The sequence below is a fragment of the Phragmites australis genome, chromosome 9 (assembly GCF_958298935.1).
Source record: "Phragmites australis chromosome 9, lpPhrAust1.1, whole genome shotgun sequence".
In the NCBI taxonomy this organism is placed as follows: domain Eukaryota; kingdom Viridiplantae; phylum Streptophyta; class Magnoliopsida; order Poales; family Poaceae; genus Phragmites; species Phragmites australis.
In genome coordinates this window covers 35,326,721-35,351,319 of record NC_084929.1, presented here as the reverse complement: position 1 = coordinate 35,351,319, position 24,599 = coordinate 35,326,721, and the positions used below count along the sequence as shown (strand labels likewise).

Sequence of the window (24,599 nt, the reverse complement as noted above, 5' to 3'; positions counted from 1 at the left end):
AGTAGAAGACAATCATTATGTCTGATGCAAGTCATGAATGAACATATCTTCGACTCCAATATTTCAAATCGGTCAGAGATTATAATCACGTTGTTTATAAAATATGTTCTAAGTTGCATTTTTTGCGATAAAAAACCAACAAATACGAAAAAGATTGAGAAAATTTTATCTACTATGCTTTCCACTGATAGGATCTTACAGCAACAATATTGTGCAAGAGAATACCAAGTTTATTCTGACTTAATACATGTATTACTTCAAGCCGAAAAGCATGATGAACTCCTTCTAAGGAATCATCATTATCATCCAATTGACGCTGCTCTTTTACCTGAAGCACATTATAATATCTAAAATAACAAGTTTGATGGCTCTTTTTAGACGTCAACTAACGAACTTTAAAGATAAACACAGATGCAACAAGAAGCAGAAGTCGCGTGCACCGGAGAAGAGGAAAGGCATTTCTACACCCAATTTGACAAATCTAATGTTTATTACAATTGTGGCTGCTACAAGCATACCACTAAGAAATGCCACACTCTGAGATATTTAATTATCTATATTTATCGTCTGTGAGACGTAACCGACCTGCTTAAGGATAAAGATATGAAACACACTTCAATATTTAAACTGACACCACAAAGGAGAGAATAGTTGTTCACAACAAGTAACAACCAGACTCTTCAGCAACTAGAATATCTCATGAGCACAAAAAATATGATCATCGAATTTTCTTCACATGACATGTTTGGAGACCTTATCTAGTCTCCCAATTCCTAAGATATTATGTTATCTATATCTATTAATTGTTGTAATAATAAGTTGTCATCATTATGTATTGTATATCATAATATTGTATCAACACATATGATACTAAATAAAGTTTGTATATATTCTACGTATCTGATAAAAATTTTCATATTAAACACTTCATTTCTATATATAGATTTCTGTGGAAGTCAATCTGATAGAGAAAGAAATGTGCCTTGTGTACAGTTGCGCCAAAAATTATATACTTATGGTAACAAAATATTTCTAAACTCTTACTAAGAGGTAAAGAAATATTTTAACAATCATTGGATGCGATACAATGATTATTGGCTCAGGTTGTGCCATAATTACTCTCATTATGGGTACTCAAGTCATAATCAATGATGCTCTATTGGATCCCGATTTAATTCATACCTTATTAAGTTATAGAGATATAAATCAAAATGATTTACATATTGAAAACTATGATGACAACAAAGAGAAATATCTCCTCTTAACGGAAACCAACGGATATGGTAAACAAGTACTTGAGAAAATTATCTCTTTATCATCAGGATTATACCACACATATATCAAATCCGTAGCAAATGTTGCGTATTAGGTAATTTTTAAGAATGCAAATGCATTACAAACTTGGCATGATGGCCTTGGTCATCTCAGAATAGGGATGATGCGAAAAATTATCAGCAATTAATTGGTCATAATTTAAGTGATGCTAAATTCCCGAAATCTTCAGATTTTATATGCACTGCATGTGCCATATGAAAGCTAATTTTAAGTCCATCTTACCTTAAAATTCAAGTGGTACCACTCAAATTTCTTTAACGCATTCAAGATGATATATGTGATCATATCCAACCATTAACTCGATCATTCAGGTATTTCATGATTCTTATAGATGCATCTACACGATGATCTCATGTGTATCTCTTGTCCACACGAAACCAGGCATTTGCCAAAATAATGGCTCAAATTATTAAATTATGAGCTCATTATCCTAAACATCGAATTCAATCAATTTGAATGGACAATGCTGCAGAATTCTCATCACATGCCTTTAATGACTATTGTATGGCCCTATGACTTCAAGTTCAGTATTTTGTCTCATATATTCATACTCAAAATGGTTTGGCAGAGTCTCTTATCAAGATAATTAAGATCATTGCATGACACATATTTCACAATTGCAATTTACCATCCTCGTGTTTGGGTCATATAGTTTTACACGCTGCTAACTTAATTCAATTGTGACCGACTACATTTTATAGTACTTCCACTCTACAATTAGTACATGGAAATCTACCAAGTATTTTTCATCTGTGTAAATTCGGTTGTGCTACATACATACCGTTCTCACCACTCCAACGCGCATCCATGGGCCCACACAGGAAATTAGGAATCTACGTGGGGGTATCAATCTCCATTTATCATTAAATATCTCAAGCTCCTCACATGAGACCTATTCACGACCCAGTATGTGAAAGTGTATCTAAGCCCCCTAAGTGGGTTTTGGCGTATTGATGACAAAGCGATTAAGGATTTAATATGTTTATCTAAGTCATGAACAGGTCTAAGTCCAAATTGAGAAGACATATGACGTTTGACGCTCTTCGAAAAGAAAGGAGAAGCAACTAGGAGTACTCAATAGAATTTAAATTCTTTTATTTTTGAAATTGAGTCTAGGATAGCCGCTGTATTAAGAGGGTTGCATTTGATTGCTTGATTAGTGTCTCAATGCTCAAGATATCCTTTAGAACCAATAAGTTGAGAGACACACTCACCCACGGACACCGGGTTGTTTAGCAAAAGTTCACTGAGCCGGGAGTCTCCGGTGTTCACTGGATACTCCAGTACTCAGTATTTAGTCCGGAGTTTCTGAGACAGACTCCGGCAGAGGGTGCTCGGTTCCGCTTTATTTTTTGTTGAGAAAGACCAGAGTATCTGGTGAACAGTCTCCGATGTTCACTGGATACTCCGTTAGTTTGTGAGTTTTAAGGCCGGAGTCTCCAAGGAAGACTCCGCCAGAGAGCCTCAGTTAAGCATTTATTTTTTATTGAAAAAGACCGGAGTCTCCGGTGATCACTGGATACTACGGTAGGAGAAAATGTTTGAGACTCCAGCAGGGGAGGGTCCGGCAAGCCTCCGGACTTAGTCTAATTGATAGCCCTGTCAAGACCGGAGACTCCGGTGTTCACCGGAGACTCCGGTAACTTAACAGAATTGTAACGACTAGTTCTGACACGTTCTGTGACCGTTTTGACGCCGTTTTTGGATTTGAGACCGGATACTCCGGTGTTCACCGGATACTCCGGTTAGGTCTGACAGAACAGTAACAGCTAGTTTTTGAGAGAGGGCTATATATACTTCCACACCCCTTGGTATTAAATGCTTGCTATTGCTGGTGAACTCTAGACTCCTTGAGCATTCAAAATTCCTCCAACCACCTCTAGTGCTAAGTTTTGTAAAATTTAATGAGTTTGGGTTTGGAGTGAGGTTAAGCCACTTGAGCATTGAGCTCTTCCTTGAGCATTTGCTGTGATTTTTTCTCTTGAAGTTTTGTGCTTCTAGACGGTAAGGCGTCGCCCGTAGAGCACCCAATCTTTGTGGAGTACCATGGAAAGTTTGTAATCGACTTAAAAATTAAGTAAGGAAATTCTAGTTTGATCTTGGTGGTTGCTAGAAGAGGATAGGGTTGGAAAAGATCCGGCTCTTTGTGAGCTCCTCAACGGAGACGTAGGCACTTCTCTTGTGAGGTGGCCGAACTCTGGAATAATCCCTTGTGCTCTTATTTGTGCAATTTACTTAATCGTGTGGATTTAAAAATTTATATATAAGTTGTCTTAGTGATCATCTTACTAGTATTTATTGTTGTTCTAGTTTTGTGATATCTAGTAGACTTAGTATCACCTTTAAATTCTAGCTGCTCGCTTTAATTCATAGTTATTCTTGATTTCCTGTATAGACCGGAGACTCCGGATTAGATCGGATACTCTGGACCAGACTGGAGTATCCGACCTTCACCGGAGTATCCGGTAGTTTTAATCCGCTATTTAGTTTTAATTTTCAGAAAAACCTATTCACCCCCCTCTCTAGGCACTTTCAGTATGCTGAATGTATATTCAATGAGGACTATTTCCCGGTATTAGAGGGAGATTTCAAGTACCAAAAAGAATGTCAGGAAATCAATTGTAATGTCCAAGGTATTTCTGCCTTAGATCCACGTACTCAATAATCTGAAATCCAAGTTCACAAATCACTAGTTTGCAATATATTGCAAATAATCTGTCAGATGCATTTATTGACTACGAATGTGCTAGAAGTTGTATCCAATCATGAATTCTCGTAGAGATCTGTCATTGATTTCAATGAAACATATTCTCAAATCATGAGTGGAACAATATTCCAATATCTTATCTCATTGATAGTTCAAAATTATCTATCTATGCAGTTGATAGATGTAGTGACCATATATCTATATGTGTCACTTGATTCGGACATATACAGGAAGGTTCCCGATGAAATCCAAATTTGCAGTGAACTTACTATCTAGACATAGCACTGCTCCGACTAAATACTATTGGGCGGGAGTCAAGAATATCTTTCGATATCTCTAAAGCACCAACGATTTTGGTCTATTCTTTTAATTTCAGATAAACCAAGATTCAAATATGATTGGATACACTAATGCTGGCTACTTATCATATCTCCATAACGTCATATCACAGACAGGTTTCGTGTTCCTATATGGTAGGACAACCATATCATGGAAGTCTTCCAAACAGACTCTAGTGGATACATCCACCAATCATTCTGAAATAATTGCATTATATGAAGCATCATGCGAATGTGTGTGGCTTCGTAGAATAATAAACAACATACAACAGTCGTGTGTATTGATTCCATTAAATCACCTACTATTATCTACAAAGATAATGCCGCTTGTGTTGCTCAGATGCAAACAGGTTACATAAAGAGCAATATTACTAAGCATATTGCACTTAAATTATTTTATCCTCATGAGTTACAACAAAGTAGGAAGATAAACATCTTGCAAACTAAATCTTGTGATAATCTCGGGAGATTTATTCACAAAGTTTTTACCAACATCGATATTTCAAAAATATGTTTATGGTATTGGTATGTGACGATTTTAAGATTTGCAATGAGCAGGGGAGTCTCCTCTTGAATTTAATATATTCATACATTATATTATACTCTTTTTCCTTTATGAGTTTTACTTACATAATTTCTCATAAAATATTTTTAATGAGGCAGTATCTATACAAGATCATATGTCATATCTTTTATTTTTTCTATCCCGTAGAGTAGAATAGAAGAAGTTATTTGCTATGATCCAATTCTCTATTTATTAAACTTTTTTTTATTATAGTATAGGTTTTTTTAAGAGGTATAAAAGACATATCCATTGTTATCTAAACTTACTTATGTGTTTTTTCCTTTTAAAAGATTTTCTCCTATGAGTTTACAATGATATAATAATCAATATATGTTGTAACATTTTTTTCTTATTTTTTTATTAGATTTTAAAGTAGTTTGAACAGTATATCACTATTACTCTTCTTATATATTTTTACAAGATTTTAATGAGTTTTCAAGATAATATGTATACACATGGACGGCATCAATCAAGTAAGAGTGTTAGAGATCAAATGATCCACGCCGGCAACTGCCAAGTAGTTGCTCTGCCCATTGAATGAGGAGGCGAATATTCGGGAGAGATGTCTCATCAACGGATAACTTCTCACTTGTATATATACTCATGAAAGATAAATAAATAATTTGGTTAGAATTATTGTTTGTCTATTATCATATTGCAATCCTATCAAATTTCGACAAATGGGAGAAGAGGGTGGCAGGTATGAACGAGAGAAACACGTGTCACTGGAAACAATGTGTATTTGTATTGCAACGTACAGTACAGTCTTCCAAGCACTCGTGTCGAGCACTCGCGCGCTATGCCCCAGACATGACGTAAGAACAGCAGGCCGAGATACAAGTGCAACAGACGATCGATTCCTAGTCCATCCACGGGTTCCTGAAGCTCTTCTCCTTGTCCGGGTTCACCGACTGGAGCGCCTTCCACACGGCGCTGTTGCACTTGAACCCCGACCCGAAGGCGATCTGCCACGTGCGGTCGCCCTTCTTGACCCGCCCCTTGGCCTCGGTGTAGGCCAGCTCGTACCACAGCGAGCTGCTGGACGTGTTCCCGAACCGGTGCAGCGTCATCCTCGACGGCTCTATGTGCCAGTCCGACAGCTGCAGGTTCTTCTCCACCTCGTCCAGCACCGCGCGCCCGCCGGCGTGGATGCAGAAGTGCTCGAACGCCAGCTTGAAGTCCGGGATGTACGGCTTCACCTTCCGCTTAAAGACCTTGCGGGCGATGAGCGTCGCGAAGAAGAGCAGCTGCTCTGACATGGGGAGCACCAGCGGGCCCAGCGTCGTGATGTTGGTCTTGAGCGCCTCCCCGGCCACGGCCATCAGGTCCTTGGACAGCGACACGCCCACCTTGCCGTCTTGGTCCTCCCGCTGCGTCACGCAGCCGAAGCAACGGTCGTCGGCGCCCTTGTGCGTGCGCACGGTGTGCACCAGCTGGTACTTGGAGCGGCGCCGTGCCGAGCCGCGGTTCGACAGCAGGACCGCCGCGCCGCCCATGCGGAACAGGCAGTTGGACACCAGCATGGACCGGTCGTTGCCGAAGTACCAGTTGAGCGTCATGCTCTCCATGCTGATCACCACGGCGTACGTGTTGGGGTGCACCTGGAGCAGGTCCTTGGCGAGGTCGATGGAGATGAGCCCCGCGCTGCAGCCCATGCCGCCGAGGTTGTGGCTCACGATGTTGCCCCTGAGCTTGTAGTGGTTGATGACCATGGCGGACAGTGACGGCGTCGGATTGAACACGCTGCAGTTCACCACCAGGATTCCGATGTCCTTGGGCTTCACGCCCGTCTTGGCGAACAGCTCGTCCAGCGCGCCGAACATGACCATCTCCGCCTCCTTCCTCGCGTTGGCCATGGACGGGTTGGGCGGGATGTTGAGCACGGCCTCCGGGAGGTACGTGTCCTCGCCGAGGCCCGACCGCTCGATGACCTTGCGTTGGAACTCGATGTTCTCCGGCGTGAACGTACCGATGGACTCGGTGCAGTTCATGAACCTCGCGCGGCTGCACTTGCGCTCGTCGTCCGGCTTGTAGCACGCGAAGTCGACCAGGTACACGGGCCGCGGCCGCGTGAGGAAGTAGGCGGTGGCGAGGATGACGAGCAGGGTGGAGCACACCACCACCGACAGGAGGTTGTACTGCAGGCTCTGCCACAGGTCGGCGAGGTCCCGCAGCGTGAAGGTGGAGAGGTGCGCCGCGACGAGGCCGGGGAGCGGGACGAGCAGCAGGTACGCGCCGTGGGTGATGAGGTGGTGGTAACCCAGCTTCACGTATTTGAGCTTCACAGACTGCTTGAAGTCCGGCATGCCGCTAGACGTCGTCGTCGTCATCTGCTGCCTCTGGAACAGCGGCGCTTGCTGCTGCTCCGTTCTGCCTCGGCCAGCGACCTCACGGGACAAAAATTCTGCCTTGGAGGAAACCTGTTTGCGCTGTGGCTGATGGACCGTCAGGCCGAGCGCCCGTTGGCTTATATAGGTCTCGTTTGGATAAATGGTGGTTTTAGTGTTTTTGGAAAAAAGAATTCTGTTTGAGTTAGCTTTTTATATATTTAAAATTAGAAAAGTTTATCTTAACCTGATTCTTAGACTCAATTCACTTCAGACACAATAATTTTCTCAAGCAATCAAAAACTATTAAAAACCGGAACAAAAACTAGTAACTTGATTACACATACAAGCCAGAGTACTTTTAACACTCAAAGAGAACCATATCACGAAAGCTAGTTGAGACGGAGTCGAGCAAAGCCACTGGTCGTGATCGGGACTGGAGATCCAAACCGAACGATATCTCGGCATAGTAGCCACGCAACACGCGAACGGATGGCTGGATGACAGAGGCAGGAGAATGAATCCACGAGCAGTCGGAAGTGGCTTCCCCTATATGTACGCTAGATTTATTATTATTATTTAGCCTATTTAAATTTAATATTTTAATAATAATCTTTCTATCACGCCATCGGTCTTGGCAAAGCAATATTCATGTCATAGACAGTGGTGTGATTAAATACTTAATACGATGGTCTATATAGCCACACAAAAGCTCATGGCGTGGTAAAAAAAACTAAAAAATGGATAGATCTTAAAGTTTTAGTTAGGCTGGGGTTATTTTTAAAATATTAGATTTAAATGCCTAAAAATAAAAGGCGTTTGCGTTTGCGTTTGCCTGCGGCCGGGCACGTGTGCCGGGCCGGCCGAGGAACTCGGCGACGGTACACGAACGTGCGGCGCGCGAGGTATCGACGCTGATTTTTTTCTTTAAAAAAACATTTTTGGGGCGTCACGCGCACGTGTACGGTGTACATACGTGGGTGGCCATTTCGAGCCCGTTTCCTTGCTCGCTATCAGGCAACCGTATGTAACCTGAAGTCCTTCGTGTAAAGGCTTCGAAATTCTAAGTGATATTTTGGTCTTATTCAGGTCCAGGATCAGTGTAAGCAACATCCTGGTTACATCCTTTGAAGACATTGGCAGCCGATCTCATGTTTCTTTCATCTCGCAAGCAAGTTATTGACCTGACCAATGATCATCTCGTTGTCACCTAAAGACCTTTCAAACTTTCCCCGCCTTTTTCTGGTGAGTGTGCAGGAAAGATATTCAGTGCAGCCGGCCAGTCTCTGTTCTTACTTTTTACGATTTTAAAAGTACTCGTAGGTCGCAAGAACACATACTGACCGAGAGGGACGCCACAACCTCGATCAAACAGGTAAAAAGTGGAAAAGGAAATGGTCAAAAGGGTAAGAAAGAGGAGCCGCGTCATGATTTAGATTTGCTACATATGGCATGTGTTTACCTTCGCTCTTACATTTTTTTGGAAGAAACTTCAAAAAAAGCAATGAGTTTCTGTAATTCATAAAAAAATAAAGTTGACTCAATTTACAAGGTAAATTGGGTTCGAAAATTATACAACCGTATGGTTTATTGGAAGGAAAAATCGGTAAAACCCTGATGACGACAAAAAGCGACCGAGTCGATCACCTAAGGTGACTAACCACCACTCACCTAACATAGCAACCATCTAGACACACGCGAGAAGGAGCTTGCCGTATATCATCGTTGTCAAGCTATATCGCATCTTACGATGTAGTAGCTCCGACTTCATATAACATACTCTTCTCACATATGGCAAAAAACCAATACAAAGTATGAGAGAAGACGGCACGTCACTCGTCCAAAAAATAGACAAGGTTTTCATTCAGAGAGAACCAAAGGAAAAGTGAGAGAGACACCACAACAACACCCCCAAGGGGAGAGAGCGGCGCTGCTATCTTCACGGGCAAAAAATTAGGCTAGGCTCTTGCAGCTGCACAGCTACGACGCCCTGTGTAGCCATCGTCTATCACCAATGCCCTCCATCGTTGCCACTGTGAGCGCACGCTGTGGCTCCAATGTTGTCGTGCGCCTTGTGCAGCGCCATGCTCTTCGCCTTGCCATCGCCCACCGTCCCCTACGGGCCTAGGGTGACCTCAACTGATCACATGACGAGAACGCAGTGGACAAAACGCGCACACGAGTCCGCCATCGTGGTTCATGTCACATGCTAGTCCGCCACTCCTTGTCTGACATCTACAAGGACAAAGAAAAATCTTACTCCTGAGCCAACCGTTCACAATTACATTGCTACACGTTATGGAATTAGTATGTACGTCAGTTCACCCTAGTGTATGACATGAATCCATCAGTAAGCAATACCACCCGAGAATGCATCTCCATCATTGATTAAGCCCTCAGTTAACCAGTAACCATCCCATAAGCCTCCAACTCTCTGTGACAGCAGTCGATTAGAGAGAGAGAGAGAGACAGAGAAGCTGACAGGTACCTGAACCATTGTAAATTGAAATATCCCTTCTTCCTCCGGATGGGATCCTTGAACCCAAACTTTTTGTTTAAATCGGTTCTGTTTGGCATAATGAGATGAAGAAATAAGATAAATTTAATAGTTGGAGAACCGAGACTATCAAGCAACAGTTCATTTTATTTCAGCGTGCCAACTTTCATTCTGTTTTGCCTTGGCGCTTTCTATAGTTTCAGAATAAGAAAAGTATGTCAAGGGGAGAACCTCTTCAACCCACAAACTGCTTAATATTTGCCTTTCTTTGTGACCCAGAAGCACTCTGTACGTTGAATTGTGAAATAAACGCCGGAAACGTTCAAACTATAACAGTATAAGTGGCAATTAGTAAGCAACATACTATGACTGACAATACATGCCAAAAAGAAATCTTGCCTACCTGTCCGAGATCAAACTGCCGTCCAAAATAAGTTGAGCTTTCAAAGGGATCAAAGCCTGCAAACTAATATGATCATATAGAATTATCAGACTGATCAAGCTAGGTTACTAACACCATGCCGAAGGAAATAAAAAATCCTCATGCTTGTGCTATTACCCGGTACATGACCTCTATCCCATAATCTTGGCGGGGTTGATCATTACACTTCAAGGCCTCAAGTTGGTATTCCACTGCTTCTTGTGCATTAATCTGAAAGATAGAATAATGTTAAATGTGTAACATTGAGATTTGAAGATCAAGCTCTTTCACAATTATTTTCAGATAGAGCATTACATTCAACCTGGGGCCAAAAGGCTTTCTCTTGCGTGTTTCAAGCCTGAAGAAGAATAGAACAAACAAGTCAATAAACAGCAGTAAGATCCGATCAGTATGGTAAATCCATTAATCACAGGATTAACTGATGTTCATGTACACAACATGTGCAATGTCAGACTAATTATTGTATCTGGTATTGCATGCCATGAACACCTGCTATATAAAATTCTATGCTCTATAGCATTTTACAATTTCTTTATAGTAGAGCCTTGAAGGTCCTCAGATTCAACCATTCCATACAACTTGATTAGATATGATGGCCGAAATTAGCAGCTTCTAAGAGATGAAATGTTGAGTGTCTTGGGGGCAAGAATACAGGATTTAGATGCATGAATAAATAATAATTTTAGAAGAGGATATGCCACTATGTCAGAATGGTTCATTTTAGGAGAGGATGTGTCAGGAAGCTCCATTAGCTCTCTGCCTACAAGGATACCTGATCAGACTAAGCGCCTCAGCCCACTAATTTTCTACTAAATGTTGTGCAGATGTTATACCATGGCGCTAGTTTCTCAGTTATCAATGCAGTTATTAGGTAGGTCTGGAAGCGAAATGCACATGGGGAATACATGGAAGCCAGATCAGCTGATCAAAGAAAGCTAAAATAAAACAAATCACTGGAAAACAGCAGTCATTGTCGCCCTTTTCTCCTACAAAGGCGGGGAGTAAAAAATCAGGTCATACAATCGTAAATGATTTTACTTCGTCTGCATAAATCCCCACAGTTATAACATTTATACCATCAAAGGACAGTTTATGGAAGTTTCTGTTTAATAGAAGTGACTTAATCTATCAACCACAAGTGCCAGATTTCCTCTATGTGCTCGTGCAAATGCCATCACTGATAAGCTAGGGGTGAATGTTCAGGCAACATAATCATCAGAAGAGCCAAGTTTGTTATCCAAGAACAGGCATCCCATTGTGGCATGAGTAGATGGCCGTCCACAAGGCCACAGCAGCAGGAGAGAACGCTCTCTACACAGTGTTTGTTGATTCCTAATTGCTTATAACTTGCCTACTGATGCCTTGCAGCAAAGATCTAACTGTTATGTGTGGTATAGCTATGCTTCATGAAATCCTGCATACCTGGAGTGAATGAATAACCACTATAATGCTTGTACTATCTATATCTGTAAGCATGCTACTGTTTTAGTAGGAGATAGGTGAAATTCCACTCTGGCAGAATGCTCAAGTGGTATGTTTTTAATTATTGAAAACCAAATTGAGGCTTTGTTGCTTCAATTTTTTTTTTTTAGGATTTAGTTTTAGTTTAATTCATATACTATTTTTTGTGTCTTGAACGAAAGGAGAATCACTTGACAAGTTCACTACTTGGCTCAATCAAATCACCAATACTTCATTTAGCAACCGCGGAAATTTCATTCCAGCACTCATTTTTATCATCGATGGCTGTAATGGTTAATTAGACACACGCATTTGACTTGATGCGTGTACCTGAAAACATAATTTCGGCAGAAAACGGCAGTTTTTTTTTCTATTTTAGTTTTGTTCCAATCCTGAGCATATATGCCCCCATCTGGACAGCCGTCCCTGTCCTGATTTTGCTACCCGGTTTTCCCCCGGTCTACATGTCCTCGACCTTGTTGGCATCTCGAAGTATCTCCATCGCTATCACTCACGTTATCCTGGCTTTTGACTAGAAGAGTCAAAAACTAGTCTCACAACAGAAATGCTATCGCCACCGCTATTTTGATGCACACTCCATCCCCATCCTCTGCACGTCACATCTGACGAGTGTCTCTTCCCACGCCATCCCCTAACCGCCGCTCCGCTCTGTGCGCTCCCACCACCACGCCAATTAGCCTGAGATAAGGACGGAGCCACGCCGCCCCTGACCGAAGGTGGGTCCATTTTCCCTCACTGGCCTTTTCTTTTTTATATATTTTTTTCAAACAGACATTTAGTTTTATAATTTTTTGATTTTTAAAATATAAAAATAAAAAAGTCGAGATGGTTGGGTCGAGCCGTGATAGGCTCCAGGCTTCGCTAAACTAGGCCGAACAAGGTACTTAAGGTTAATAGACTTCCTAATTACCAGGCGTGTGAAAACTAACTCTATCTCTCTGCCAACAGTGATTTAAGAGGGGTTAGTGGCAGTGATTTCGAAAGTGGCAGATGTACTTCTCAGATTTATAGATGTTTAGAGAAAATAAATTGATCCGATAATGATAGTGGATACATGGATGGCGAGATAATGGAGACACTGTTAGCTACAGATGATAAAAAATGGTCAGTAGACGATAGTAAGGGAGGTAAGATAAGACCAGTGACACCAAGTTAGGGAAGATTAACGAGTCCCGTTAGGCTGCGAACAGCACTAATTTCGTTAACCTTATTATTCTCACTGTTTTGCTTATCCATACGCGTTCACATAGTAAGAGATCCCAGCTTACTTGGAAGCAAATTTTATAGCACGTTATTCTAGAAAAGATCTTCGTTATGACGAGTCGTGTACAATTTGCTTTCCCTCACCCAAAACCTCGCGGTTGCCACTCGCCATGCGCGCCTCCTCCGCCGCCTCCCGAGATGCCGCCGCTGCCCACTAAGCCCGCGCTGAACCCTCCCCTCCTCCTCTTGCCGCTCGCCCTCCCGTCCACGCCCCACAGCTGCCCACCGGAGAAGCGGGCCCGCTGTCTCAGCTCGGCCGCTCCGCGCGCCGCCGTCTCCGCGGCGGCCACCTCCTCGTCCGAACCGAGCGCGGCGCTGCGGGACCTCTGCTCCCATGGCCAGCTCGCGCAGGCGCTCTGGCTCCTCGAGTCCTCCGCGGAACCGCCCGAGGAGGACGCGTACGTCGCGCTGTTCCGCCTCTGCGAGTGTCGCCGCGCGGTGGAATCCGGGCTGCGCGCGTGCGCGCACGCGCACGCGGACGAACACCATGCGTGGTTCAGCCTCCGCCTCGGGAACGCCATGCTCAGCATGCTCGTGAGGTTCGGGGAGATGTGGCACGCGTGGAGGGTATTCGCCAAAATGCCCGAGCGGGACGTCTTCTCCTGGAACGTCATGGTTGGCGGGTATGGGAAGGCCGGCTTCCTGGAGGAGGCGCTGGATTTGTACTACAGGATGATGTGGGCAGGTGTGAGGCCTGATGTCTACACGTTCCCCTGCGTGCTGCGGAGTTGCGGGGGAGTACCTGACTGGAGAATGGGCAGGGAGGTGCATGCACATGTTCTTCGGTTTGGGTTTGGAGACGAGGTTGATGTCCTGAATGCGCTCATGACCATGTATGCCAAATGCGGGGATGTTGTGGCTGCTCGGAAGGTGTTTGACAGTATGGCCGTGATGGACTGTATCTCATGGAATGCGATGATTGCTGGGCATTTTGAGAATGATGAGTGCAGCGCCGGGTTGGAGTTGTTTTTTACCATGCTGGAGGGTGAGGTGCAGCCTAACCTTTTGACGATAACCAGTGTGACTGCTGCATCAGGGTTGTTGTCTGACATAGCTTTTGCAAAGGAAATGCATGGGCTTGCAGTAAAGAGGGGTTTTGCCACTGACGTTGCATTCTGCAACTCTTTGATTCAAATGTATGCCAGTCTCGGAATGATGGGGCAGGCTAGAACAGTATTCTCAAGAATGGATACTAAAGATGCCATGTCATGGACAGCCATGATATCTGGGTATGAGAAAAATGGCTTCCCAGATAAAGCTCTTGAAGTGTATGCACTGATGGAAGTGAACAATGTAAGTCCTGATGATATTACTGTAGCTAGTGCCCTTGCTGCTTGTGCTTGTATGGGGCTTTTGGATGTTGGCATCAAGTTGCATGAGCTTGCTGAGAGCAAGGGATTCATAGGGTGCATCGTAGTTGCGAATGCACTCCTTCAAATGTATGCAAAGTCCAAGCACATTGATAAGGCTATCGAAGTTTTTAAGTGCATGCCTGAGAAGGATGTAGTGTCATGGAGTTCAATGATCGCAGGATTTTGCTTCAACCATAGGAACTTTGAGGCTCTTTACTATTTCCGGCATATGATGGCAGATATAAAACCCAATTCTGTCACTTTCATCGCTGCTCTTGCTGCTTGTTCTGCTACTGGGGCTTTGAGGAGTGGTAAGGAGATCCATGCACATGTTTTAAGGTGTGGTATTGGATCTGAAGGTTATTTACCCAATGCCCTTATAGACTTGTATGTGAAATGTGGCCAGACAGGCTATGCCTGGGCCCAGTTCTGTGCGCATGGTGGAAAGGACGTTGTGTCTTGGAATACCATGCTTACTGGTTTTGTTGCTCATGGGCACGTGAATCCTGCTTTATCGTTTTTCAATCAAATGGTGAAAATTGGAGAGCATCCAGATGAAGTTACATTTGTTGCACTATTATGTGCTTGTAGTAGGGGTGGAATGGTCAGTGAAGGCTGGGAGCTTTTTCATAGCATGACTGAGAAATACTCGATTGTTCCAAATCTCAAGCACTATGCATGCATGGTGGATCTTTTAAGTCGTGTTGGGAGAATAACAGAAGCTTACAACTTCATAAATGAAATGCCTATCACACCAGATGCTGCTGTTTGGGGAGCTTTGTTAAATGGATGCCGGATACACCGGCATGTTGAACTTGGGGAGCTTGCAGCAAAAATTATCCTTGAGTTAGAGCCAAACGATGCTGGATATCATGTTCTTTTGTGTGATCTATATGCTGATACTGGAAGATGGGATCAACTGGTTAGAGTGAGGAAGACCATGCGGGAGAAAGGATTGGATCATGACTTTGGATGTAGCTGGGTTGAAATTAAAGGAGTAGTCCATGCATTTCTTACAGATGATCAATCACATCCACAGATCATAGAAATAAATGCTGTTCTGCATGGCATATATGAGCGGATGAAAGCATCTGGTTGTGCTCCTGTTGAATCGCATTCTTCAGAAGATAAAGAAGTATCCAAGGACGACATCCTTTGTGGTCACAGTGAAAGACTAGCTGTTGCTTTTGGTTTGATCAATACCACACCTGGCACCTCCATTTCCATCACAAAGAACCGGTACACATGCCAGAGCTGTCACAGGATATTGAACATGATATCTAACATTGTTCGAAGAGAGATAACTGTTAGGGACAGTAATCAATTTCACCATTTTAAGGATGGAAGTTGTTCATGTGGAGCTGAAGTTTATGGATGAGCTTGCGGAGGGTGGCTAGCTAGCTATATAACATGTACCCTTGTGCTATTATTCATTCCTAGTGCCGCAAGCACTAGTTCATAGTCACTCAGTAGCAAATAGCAGGACAACTTGGATACAGCTACATGCACAGCAGCAGCAACACTCCTTGGATCAACAGAGCTTATATTATGAGTTACATGTAGCAGTTTTGTGCAGATACTCAACTTGTTACATGGCAAAGAATGGTGAAAATTGTACTCAAGTACTGGGACTTAAGTTTCTAGCATATCTTCACTTCATAGAAAGTAATTTCTTGCTTCCTCTCTTTTCCTCAGTTAGGTTATAAAGAAGTCCTGTTGTTTTTCTTACAGCTACGCTTCTTCCTTGCAGTCTCCTGAAGTAGTGATTCTTGCCTTCTTGGAGCTGATTTTTGCTCCCAACAACTCGCCAAAAGAAATATTAAGTAAGCTTGAGCTATAGAGGATAGTATAGTTGATTGTATAATGTTTTGTTAAATAGTCGTATTAGTTGTAATAGTAATTGCAATGCCCATGAATTATAGTCTAGGGAAACATAGAGCTGCAATTTTGCCAGTCATGTTAGTCATATTAAATATTTGTGAAACTTCAAAATTCAAACTATATATTTTTGGCATGTTGGGATTACTTTTGATATGCACTGCAGTGTGGCCATTAATGTAATTTGGAAAACACAAAGCTGATTCAGAACATAGACTTACACTTGGACTATAAAGTTAAATAATTCAAGATTAAAAGTTATGCGACATGTAGAAACCCTGGAAATGTCCCATTCTTTCCAACTCATTTGGGGATTATCAGCATGTTGCTAATCACTTGGGCAACTGACATTTGCTTCATTTCACAGCCTAGTCTCAGACGAGTTTGATGGCTGAGCTGAAAATATACAGCACACTTTATATTTGAAACTAAAGTGATCTGACTTCCTCCATTCAGACATGTCTGTCTTAAACTCATAAGTCAATCATTTAATCTGGTCTTTTTTCATTCAGTGCGGTATACTAATGGATTAATACTGGCCTCGTTTTAGTTTTGGGGTTCTCGGCATGAGGGAAATTTCATGTTCTTGTTTTGAACAGTATCTACTTCAATCCATACCTATCATGCTAAGTCAATTCATGAAAGATCCGTCCAGAGCGCTTTGGTTAACTGACAAATTTATTTAGACAGAACATACATGTCCGTATAGTTTCATATATCTAATTTTTTACAAGAGCTTGCAAAGGCCTCCTTCCCTCCTCTCTCAAAACTTAGAGGCGTCTGACAGTAAGTACCATTTTGTCAAATGAGGGGAAGACAATGGGCTCACCATCCAGGCTAATCCAGACCTTGCAGTTTGATACAATTCATGTCGGTTTCCAAATTTTACAAATATAAGCTGTGTTGTCTGTAACTACTATTTTGTTTTCCCCATTTATGATTTTGGGGCATTGATATCGGCAAGTCCATCAGTGTTGTCTGCGTGCTGCAGTTTCTGACTGTTAGAGATATATTGTGATTTATTGTGCTTGTGTAATATCCCCATCTTATAAAGGGCTTTCTGCATATTGCTCACCACTTGTATATATATTGCTATATGGCCTTCAGGGAATACAAGTTGAACACTGACTACCCAGTTTGTTCTACAATCATATTGTCTTCCGTATGGAATACATATTGCTCATGTTTATCATACTGTGCAAAATGCTGAAGCTTTATGCCTATAATGTCACATGAAATTTGATGTCTAGCAGGTGGTTTGCGCTAACATCACATACCGACTCTGCCCCCTCCTACTCAAGGACTACGATCAAAATGCTGGGATCGAAGAGAACTTCCAAACGAAGCAGTGTTAGAAAGGGAGGTGAGCAAGCATTTTGCGGTGAGCATGGCATGGACCATTCTGGCTGCATTGGGCACTGGTCTTGTGCGTCTTCTGTTGGTTTTGCTGGGATGCTGGGGGAGCCTATCAAATGAGATGCAGGCTGAGTGTCTGATAGGGCTGGATCCAAGCTGACTGCCTGAGACTCTTGATGCCATCGCGGTGTTGTTGCAGGTCATGTTGAAATGGCCGGGCGATTTTAGACAGCGCGGGTTGGTGACTTGGTGTCATGAGCCATGTCGTTCCCAGGGGGTTGCTAGGTGAGGCGATGCTTTCTGGTCTAGAGCCTAGAGGGCTGAATTGCAGTGCAGGTACGCACCAGCAGCGAGCACTGGCTTTGTGCAACTGACGCAGCTGGGCTGGACCGCTGGACTACCTGGGTCTGGCTACCCGACGGCGCTTCCGGTTTTAACCTTGCACCCATGACTCTGGTTCTTCAGGGGAGAAAGGCAACTTTACAAGAGGTGTGGACATACAAGCTATCTTAGTCATCTATCTTTCTTATCTGATGCTCGTTCATCTATTCCTTCTCATCTGATACTCGTTCATCTATTAATTATCTCAATGCAAATGATGAAATTTTCCCTTCTTTCTACATGATACCACTACCGTCGGCCAGCGTTTGGAGAAGAAGGCGCCTGTTGGAGACAGGTCCTTTTCGAAGGGGTGCAGCGTATACGATTTCTGCCTTTTCTAGCTCACATCCCTAAATGGATCGCCGTTACTGCATGCAGCTTCTACACCGATGTACTACTAACCGCGAAGATTTATACCACCTCGTCAATTTCTGTGCACTAGCTTCTCCACGACCCCTAGGGGGAAAAAGACAGCGTTGCTATGTTGCCCGAGCCATGCATATCATTCCTGTGGCACAGTTGAACTCTTTTAGCAGAGACGCAAATTGTTTAACTGGAGTAAGAGTTTAACCTTTGCTGTGAAGTACTGGAGCACTAGTAATTCAGATTCTTGAGTACTCAATTGGTCGTATGGTCGTCTCTGCTCCACTACAGGTACAACTTACAAGGCAATGAACCCCTGCAACTCGTGTTCTGCAGTAACAATGGACAAGCCTTCCCCGTGCCAAGTCACACTGTCTGAAGGGACGGAGACGGCAATTCCAGCTCTTTTGTTCTCGTGCCAACTTCTTATCAAAGTTTTTGGGAGTTGGAGCACGTGAGTGCTTGGAATTTGGGGATGACGTCACAGGCACTTGATTTTGCATGAGTACGGGTCCTTCACTTGCACGTTTTTGCAGCTATACGTTGTTTTCATCGTCAGTTGTATCCATTTGTTTAGTTAGGTATGCTCCCCAATCATCATCACCTCTGTACATGGGCTCTCCAACACCGAAATAAAGGGCATTGTTTTCTCTTTCCTTTTTCCCCCCTTCAAACGACATACTGATAATTGAGCGTGTTTGTAAAGCTTCGACACGGGACAACCCACTTCCATTACGTGGTAATAGAATCAAGTTTTACATCCAAGCCTTTTGCAGCAGTTTAGGAGTAAGAACAGAATGAGTAGGACAAACGAGTAAGGCCAACTAAGTTTGAAGCTCCAGCTAAAACAGAATAAGAGAAACCAAACACAGGTTGAGGTTTTTTTTTTTTTTTTTGGAAGCAGTATGGCAGGTGCTCTGCCTTTTCATTTCAGTTAAGAAACGTGAACAGAAAACAAGGTCATGTTGGCAGCTCGAAGCTGCCACCAAAACGAAGCTTACAAGAAAATACTAAAAGGACATGACTGACAACATGAAGTTGTTTGAGACCCTAACGTCTAGAAGTCCTATGATTCGCCCGTTAGAGCCATGCACCAATTGTTAATATTCTCCTTAGCTCCGAAGGCCACCTTCATGTATTCCTCTTCGCAGTCTTCGAACACACATCAATTATGTTCTTTCCAAATGTTCCACCAAGCATAAAGGATTGCCCCAATCTTCACTTTCCGCTCCGGCCTTGGTCCTGGCGCCGCAACCTTGTGCAACCACCCCATGAGAGTGTCCTCCAACTCGGCATCCTCGAGAGTCCCTGCAAGTCCGCACCAAAACCATACCTAGGAGGAAACCTGCCTAGCAAAGGAGCACTGAAGGAGGAGATCAGCAGTCGTATCCAACTGCTGGAGGCACATGGCGCAAACAACCCCGTTGTCCATGCCTCTTGACTGCAAGATGTCAGCCATAAGAAATTTGTCGTACATTATCGTCCACGCGAAAAAGCGCACTTTTGGTTCTGTGTACGCCTTCCAAAATAGCGTGTCCCGGGAGGGAAGGCTTGCATCACTGGAATGAATCTCATACGCGGACTTAGCCGTGTATGTTCCAGTAGATGACCATCTCCAGGTGACCATGTCCTGCTGTCATGGCTGCAATACAACCCCTTGTAGCATCGTCCATACTTCAATGAACTCATGTATCTGTTGCACAGTGTGAAGAGGTTTTAAATTAGAGATTCACCTGGAGTTGCTAAGCACCTACAACACAAATCGGTTTTTGTAAAAGGTGATGCTGTATAGATGTGGCGCAAGGTTAGCTAAGGGATGATGGCACAACTAGTTGTCCGTCCAAAACCTTGCCTTGCTCCCATCTCTAATTAGAATATTTGTTGATGCCGCAAAGAGCTTCTGTTCGGTATCATGCAGTTTCATCAGAAAGGATATCCATGGCCTGTCCAGATTGGTCCAAGAGAGCCAAGGCCACTGCATTCGAAGAGCTCGGCAGAAACATTCAAGATCCAGAATTCCCGCCCTGCCCAAGCTTTTTGGTCTGCACATTACCTTCCAGTTGACCAGATTGCACCCTCTTCCTTCACTGACTTGTGTTCCTGACCAAATGAAACACTTCCGTATATGGTAGATAGTTTTTATGAGCCATTTCGGAAGCCTAAATACAGTGACATGATAAATCTCTATGGATGTCAGCACCGTATTTGTGAGCTCAATTCTGCCCGACTTTGTTAGGTGTTTGCCTTGCCAACTCGTTAACCTTCCTGATAGCTTGTCCACCAGCGGTTGGAAATCAATCTTGCGAAGCTTACGCAGGTGCAGCGGCAGGCTCAGATACTTGCAAGGGAAATGCTTAACATTCACCAGGAATTCCTGCAATAAATCTTCAAGGTTTAACCCATTACATCTGATTGGGTACAATTTTGTCTTGCCCATGTTTGTGAAGGCCCGTCGCAACACCAAACAACTGCAACAGCTCTTTTATAGCCTTCAGTTCTTGTTTCTTCGGATTAATCACAACCGCTGCATCATTAGCATAGAAAGCCAATTCAAAGGACGTGGATTTGGGATGTACTGAAGAGAAAATGTTCCTATATATTTCTAACTTCAAGATTTTGTGTAGGGGTTCCATAGCTATAGAAAAGAGCATGGGTGAGAGCGGGTTGCCCTGAAGAAGACCTCTTTTGTGTTGGATTGGCTTCCCCAGAGCACCGTTAAGAAGAATCCTTGACGAGCTAGAGCCCAGGGCAAGGCAGATCCACTCCCTCCACCTCGGTCCAAAACCAATGTGTTGCATGATTTCTATTAGGTAAGACCAAAGCACCAAGTTGAAAGCCTTACTTATGTCTATCTTTAGGAAACTAGCTAGCTTTCGTTTCCTGTGCAGGTCTTTTATTAGCACTGCATATGAAGGAAGCTATCGTGAATACTCCTTCTACGGATAAAAGTGCTTTGGCAGCTAGAGACAATTTTATGCAAGTGTGGCCTGAGGCGATTGGATAAGATCTTGGAGAACACCTTTGCGAAGCTGTGAATTAAACTAATCAGTCTGAAGTCAGTGATCGATTCGGACATATCCTTTTTTGGTAATAAGATTACGTTGGTAGTGTTTAGCAGATTTAGGTGGTTTCCTTCGAGGTTGGCTAGCTGGATCATTGCCTTTACAAGGTCATTTTTTATGATGTTCCAGTAGGATGCATAGAAGGACCCTACGAAACCGTCCAGCCCTGGCGCCTTCTCCTTCGGTAAGCCCATAACAGCTTGCTTGATCTCATTATCGGTAATGTTTGCATCTAAACCAAATAAGTCCAGGCCCTGCAAATCTAGCCGACTCCAATCGATGGTATGGTCACGCCGGAAAGAAGAACCAAGGACCTCATAGAAGTGTTTATAGATCTCAGCCTCATTTTCCTCATGTTGGCATTCCTGCACAGGAGCTCGAGGTAAGCTATGGCGATTCTGTGGTCTTGAGGTCCTTGCATGTGGTGCCGGTTCCAACACGAATGTGCAGTACAATGGCTACTTATCTGCTGCTGTTGTTGTTGCTGCTGCCGACAATGGCAATGATGGTTTCCCAGGCAGACGCAGGCTTACAAGCTCTTCAGCGTCATCTGGAGCCGAGTCCTGCCCCAGCGCCATGGTTGAAGCTAGGCCTATTCATGTGCAACTCGGCCCAAGGAACCTGACCCGACCTGGCTAAAAAAAGCTCAACCTAGCCAATGCATGGGCCGGGCTCGAGCTTCAAAACATAGGCCCATATTTCTAGTCAGGCTGGGTGCTAGGTTCGAGCTTCAAAACAGGCCCAAAACCCAAAAAACCCGATCGGACCTGGAAAAACCCAAACCCAGCCTAAAAAATCAAATGTCAGATCGGGCTCGGGCTTAGCAATCATGCTCGATGTCGGGCTCGAGCCGGGCTCGAGCCTGCGGGTTTCCTATTGGGCTTTTCAAAGCCCAACCCAAAATCTGGCCCCACTCGATGTTTGAATAGGCGCAATTGAAGCAAAATGCAGCATGGGGATGGCCGACCTGTGGCCTAGTTCATTCACTACCACCTCACTGTGCCCTCCGTTGTGCGACAGAATGCCACGCCGCGGGGGAGGTCAGTCGATGCTGCAAGTTCGCCACTTGCCTGGGCGACAGCGCAGGCGGGGGAAGCGCTAGTTTGCCATGATCCAGTTTGGCCCGGGCCGAACGTTTAGGTCTGAACCAAACCGACAACCTATTGCTGGTGTTGAAGAAACAATCCTCAATAGAGAGTAGGCAGCTGCACTCTGCTCTTGTGTCCACATTTGCACAACACAGGCAGGGGCGAAGCTAGAGGTTTAAAAACCTTAGTGCACACTTCAACATATATGTCATAATAGAAATTTAACATAATGTATAATGATAAAGAAATAACGATAAAATACTTACCAAAATAAAATATCCCATAACATTTGTTAAAATAGTATAGTAAAGATAAATAACATCGAAATCACGAACAAAATCAGCATTAGCAAAATTCACCATTCAACCTTGATAACCTAAAAAATATGTAAAAAATGACTTAACGTTTTTAAATGAGAAATTGAATTTAAAAGATCAAATAAAAGCAATGAGTTACCTTCTAGTATTTACATTGCTTCCAGGCCTTGAAGGTGCTCGAGGAAGATGTGCCGCAGAAATTGCCCGGCCGTACGCTGTGGCGGTCCAGTTTGGCACGGTACTCTGAGCAGCCATGGTACTCCTGATCAGGGGCCGAAACGTTTAGGCCCGAACCAAGCCGACAACCTATTGCTGGTGCTGAAGAAACAGTCTTCAATAGAGAGAGAGTAGGCAGCTGTACTCTGCTCTTCCGTCTGCATTTGCACAGCACAGGCATGGAAGTGCAAATTGACAATCAGCTCAGACAAGGAAAAACAAGTGCATTCCCCCAAAAAGGACCAACTATCAGGCCAAGCATGCGAAAGAATTAGTAGAAAAAAGGGTTTCTAATAAACCACTCTATTCTAAAAAAAAAAAAGGAAAAGGAAAAGCAAGCGCATTGGGCCAAAGAATGCCCTGAAATAACTCAGAAACAGGAAGCTCAGAAAGTGATTCCTAGGTTGTCGGCGACCTCTCCTTCACTCTCGGCCTCCCTGGAACAGTTGAAACGTGGTGCAAATAGGGAGCTTGGCATCTGTTTCGTTGCTCTGGCATGGTTAGACGACCAGTCAAGTGGCAGCTGCTGTACAAATCCACACGCAAGGACACAAGCCCATGTATACCTCGTTCGATCAGCCATACGCAACAGCGAGAGTCGTTTAGACCGGTGAAGTCTCATGCAGCCTAGTATTACCGTGTCGACTCGATCTACCTCAGGATGCATAAACGCAGGGGCCGATCCAACAAGCCCCTTCAATTTTTACACATGGAATTGGAGAAAAAGAGAAGAAAAAAAGAGCAAGAAGAGAAAAACTCCCGGTTTCCGGATCAAACCACACGGATAACGGATAGGTCCATTGTGCATCTTTCAGAACGAACACCAAGTGGCTTTTTTATTTACAACTGCTGAAATGATTTTAGACCACTTTTACGGCTTACACCTCTGATACGAAGTATATAAACTCAGTTGTACCAGTCAAATTTTAGTCATACCTAATTAATTTGGCTTTTATTTTGGTTTGTGACCGCGCATTGGCCACGCTCAGCCACAATCAATAGCAATCCAGCCTCGGAATTTGGCTAGCCTGAAGCAACATCTTTACTGATGTACTATCATTGTATTATTGGCTATATTAAATACTGTGCATTTTAATTAACTTACTTCAAACTATTATAACTTCTAAACCATACATCAGATTTGTCATCTGTTTGAACCATTACATTTCTTGCAATTTAATTGTTGACCATATTTTAGCGATAAATATATACTAATATTTGGATCTCATATATCATACTTACAGCTTTATTACAACTATAACCTTAACTAGATTGCAAACCAAACACTACTTTCTAAACTAAATTTTAGCATTATCTAATATTAATCATAACTAATATTTAGTCAGGCTCGAATTGCCTGCCTACTTGCCCAATCTCCCGGAACTGCGCTCGCTGCTGTGGACAAATATCAACCAAACTGGGCCCCACGCTCTGCGACGTGCCGCTGCCGGCTTCACCATGTCACACGCGGACGCCACCGGTGGTTCCACACGGCAAGCTAAAGGGACATGCACGTGCGGTGCGCACGCTCCCTCTGCTAAAATCCAGCGTCCAAGTCCGAACCGACCGCCGTGATCTGACCAACCACCTCTCTTCCGTAACACAAACCAGCACGCGCCGGTTCCATGGA

The 24,599-nt window shown here is 43.6% G+C and overlaps 3 protein-coding genes across 9 annotated transcripts; 1 reads left to right on the top strand and 2 right to left on the bottom strand.

Moving 5' to 3' along the window:
• Positions 1 to 5,600: 5,600 nt before the first annotated feature.
• Positions 5,601 to 7,373, bottom strand: LOC133929457 (3-ketoacyl-CoA synthase 11-like). Its single transcript, XM_062376218.1, has one exon. The coding sequence runs from the start codon at positions 7,273 to 7,275 to the stop codon at positions 5,806 to 5,808; it is 1,470 nt and encodes a 489-aa protein (XP_062232202.1). The 5' UTR covers positions 7,276 to 7,373; the 3' UTR covers positions 5,601 to 5,805.
• A 2,246-nt stretch (positions 7,374 to 9,619) lies between these two features.
• LOC133928199 (uncharacterized) lies at positions 9,620 to 12,174 on the bottom strand. The gene is made up of 7 exons (XM_062374434.1): positions 12,137 to 12,174; positions 10,506 to 10,548; positions 10,329 to 10,421; positions 10,173 to 10,235; positions 10,001 to 10,096; positions 9,761 to 9,838; positions 9,620 to 9,706 (listed from the first exon to the last, which is right to left on the bottom strand). The coding sequence occupies exons 1-7, from the start codon at positions 12,172 to 12,174 to the stop codon at positions 9,620 to 9,622; spliced, it is 498 nt and encodes a 165-aa protein (XP_062230418.1).
• An 822-nt stretch (positions 12,175 to 12,996) lies between these two features.
• Positions 12,997 to 19,046, top strand: LOC133929455 (pentatricopeptide repeat-containing protein At1g15510, chloroplastic-like). Of its 7 annotated transcripts, none has more exons than XM_062376211.1 (5): positions 12,997 to 15,973; positions 16,059 to 16,131; positions 17,440 to 18,031; positions 18,187 to 18,481; positions 18,578 to 19,046. In XM_062376211.1, the coding sequence occupies exon 1, from the start codon at positions 13,008 to 13,010 to the stop codon at positions 15,684 to 15,686; it is 2,679 nt and encodes an 892-aa protein (XP_062232195.1). In that variant the 5' UTR covers positions 12,997 to 13,007; the 3' UTR covers positions 15,687 to 15,973; positions 16,059 to 16,131; positions 17,440 to 18,031; positions 18,187 to 18,481; positions 18,578 to 19,046. The 7 variants fall into 7 exon arrangements, with proteins under 7 accessions (XP_062232195.1, XP_062232197.1, XP_062232199.1 ...); XM_062376213.1 differs by lacking the exon at positions 18,578 to 19,046 and having other exon boundaries at positions 17,440 to 17,549; positions 17,742 to 18,031; positions 18,187 to 18,545; XM_062376215.1 differs by lacking the exon at positions 18,578 to 19,046 and having other exon boundaries at positions 17,437 to 17,549; positions 17,742 to 18,031; positions 18,187 to 18,545.
• The last annotated feature ends 5,553 nt before the right edge of the window (positions 19,047 to 24,599 follow it).

Bases quoted from the DNA above. Each gene is read 5' to 3' on its own strand.
- LOC133928199 (XM_062374434.1), bottom strand. From the start codon at position 12,174: ATGGAGATACTTCGAGATGCCAACAAGGTCGAGGACAT. The intron at 10,549-12,136 runs GTAGACCGGGGG...ATTCTTCTTCAG, and splicing joins GCCAACAAGGTCGAGGACAT to GCTTGAAACACGCAAGAGAA. The intron at 10,422-10,505 runs GTAATGCTCTAT...TCTATCTTTCAG, and splicing joins CTTTTGGCCCCAGGTTGAAT to ATTAATGCACAAGAAGCAGT.
- LOC133929455 (XM_062376211.1), top strand. From the start codon at position 13,008: ATGACGAGTCGTGTACAATTTGCTTTCCCTCACCCAAAACCTCGCGGT.
- LOC133929457 (XM_062376218.1), bottom strand. From the start codon at position 7,275: ATGACGACGACGACGTCTAGCGGCATGCCGGACTTCAAGCAGTCTGTG.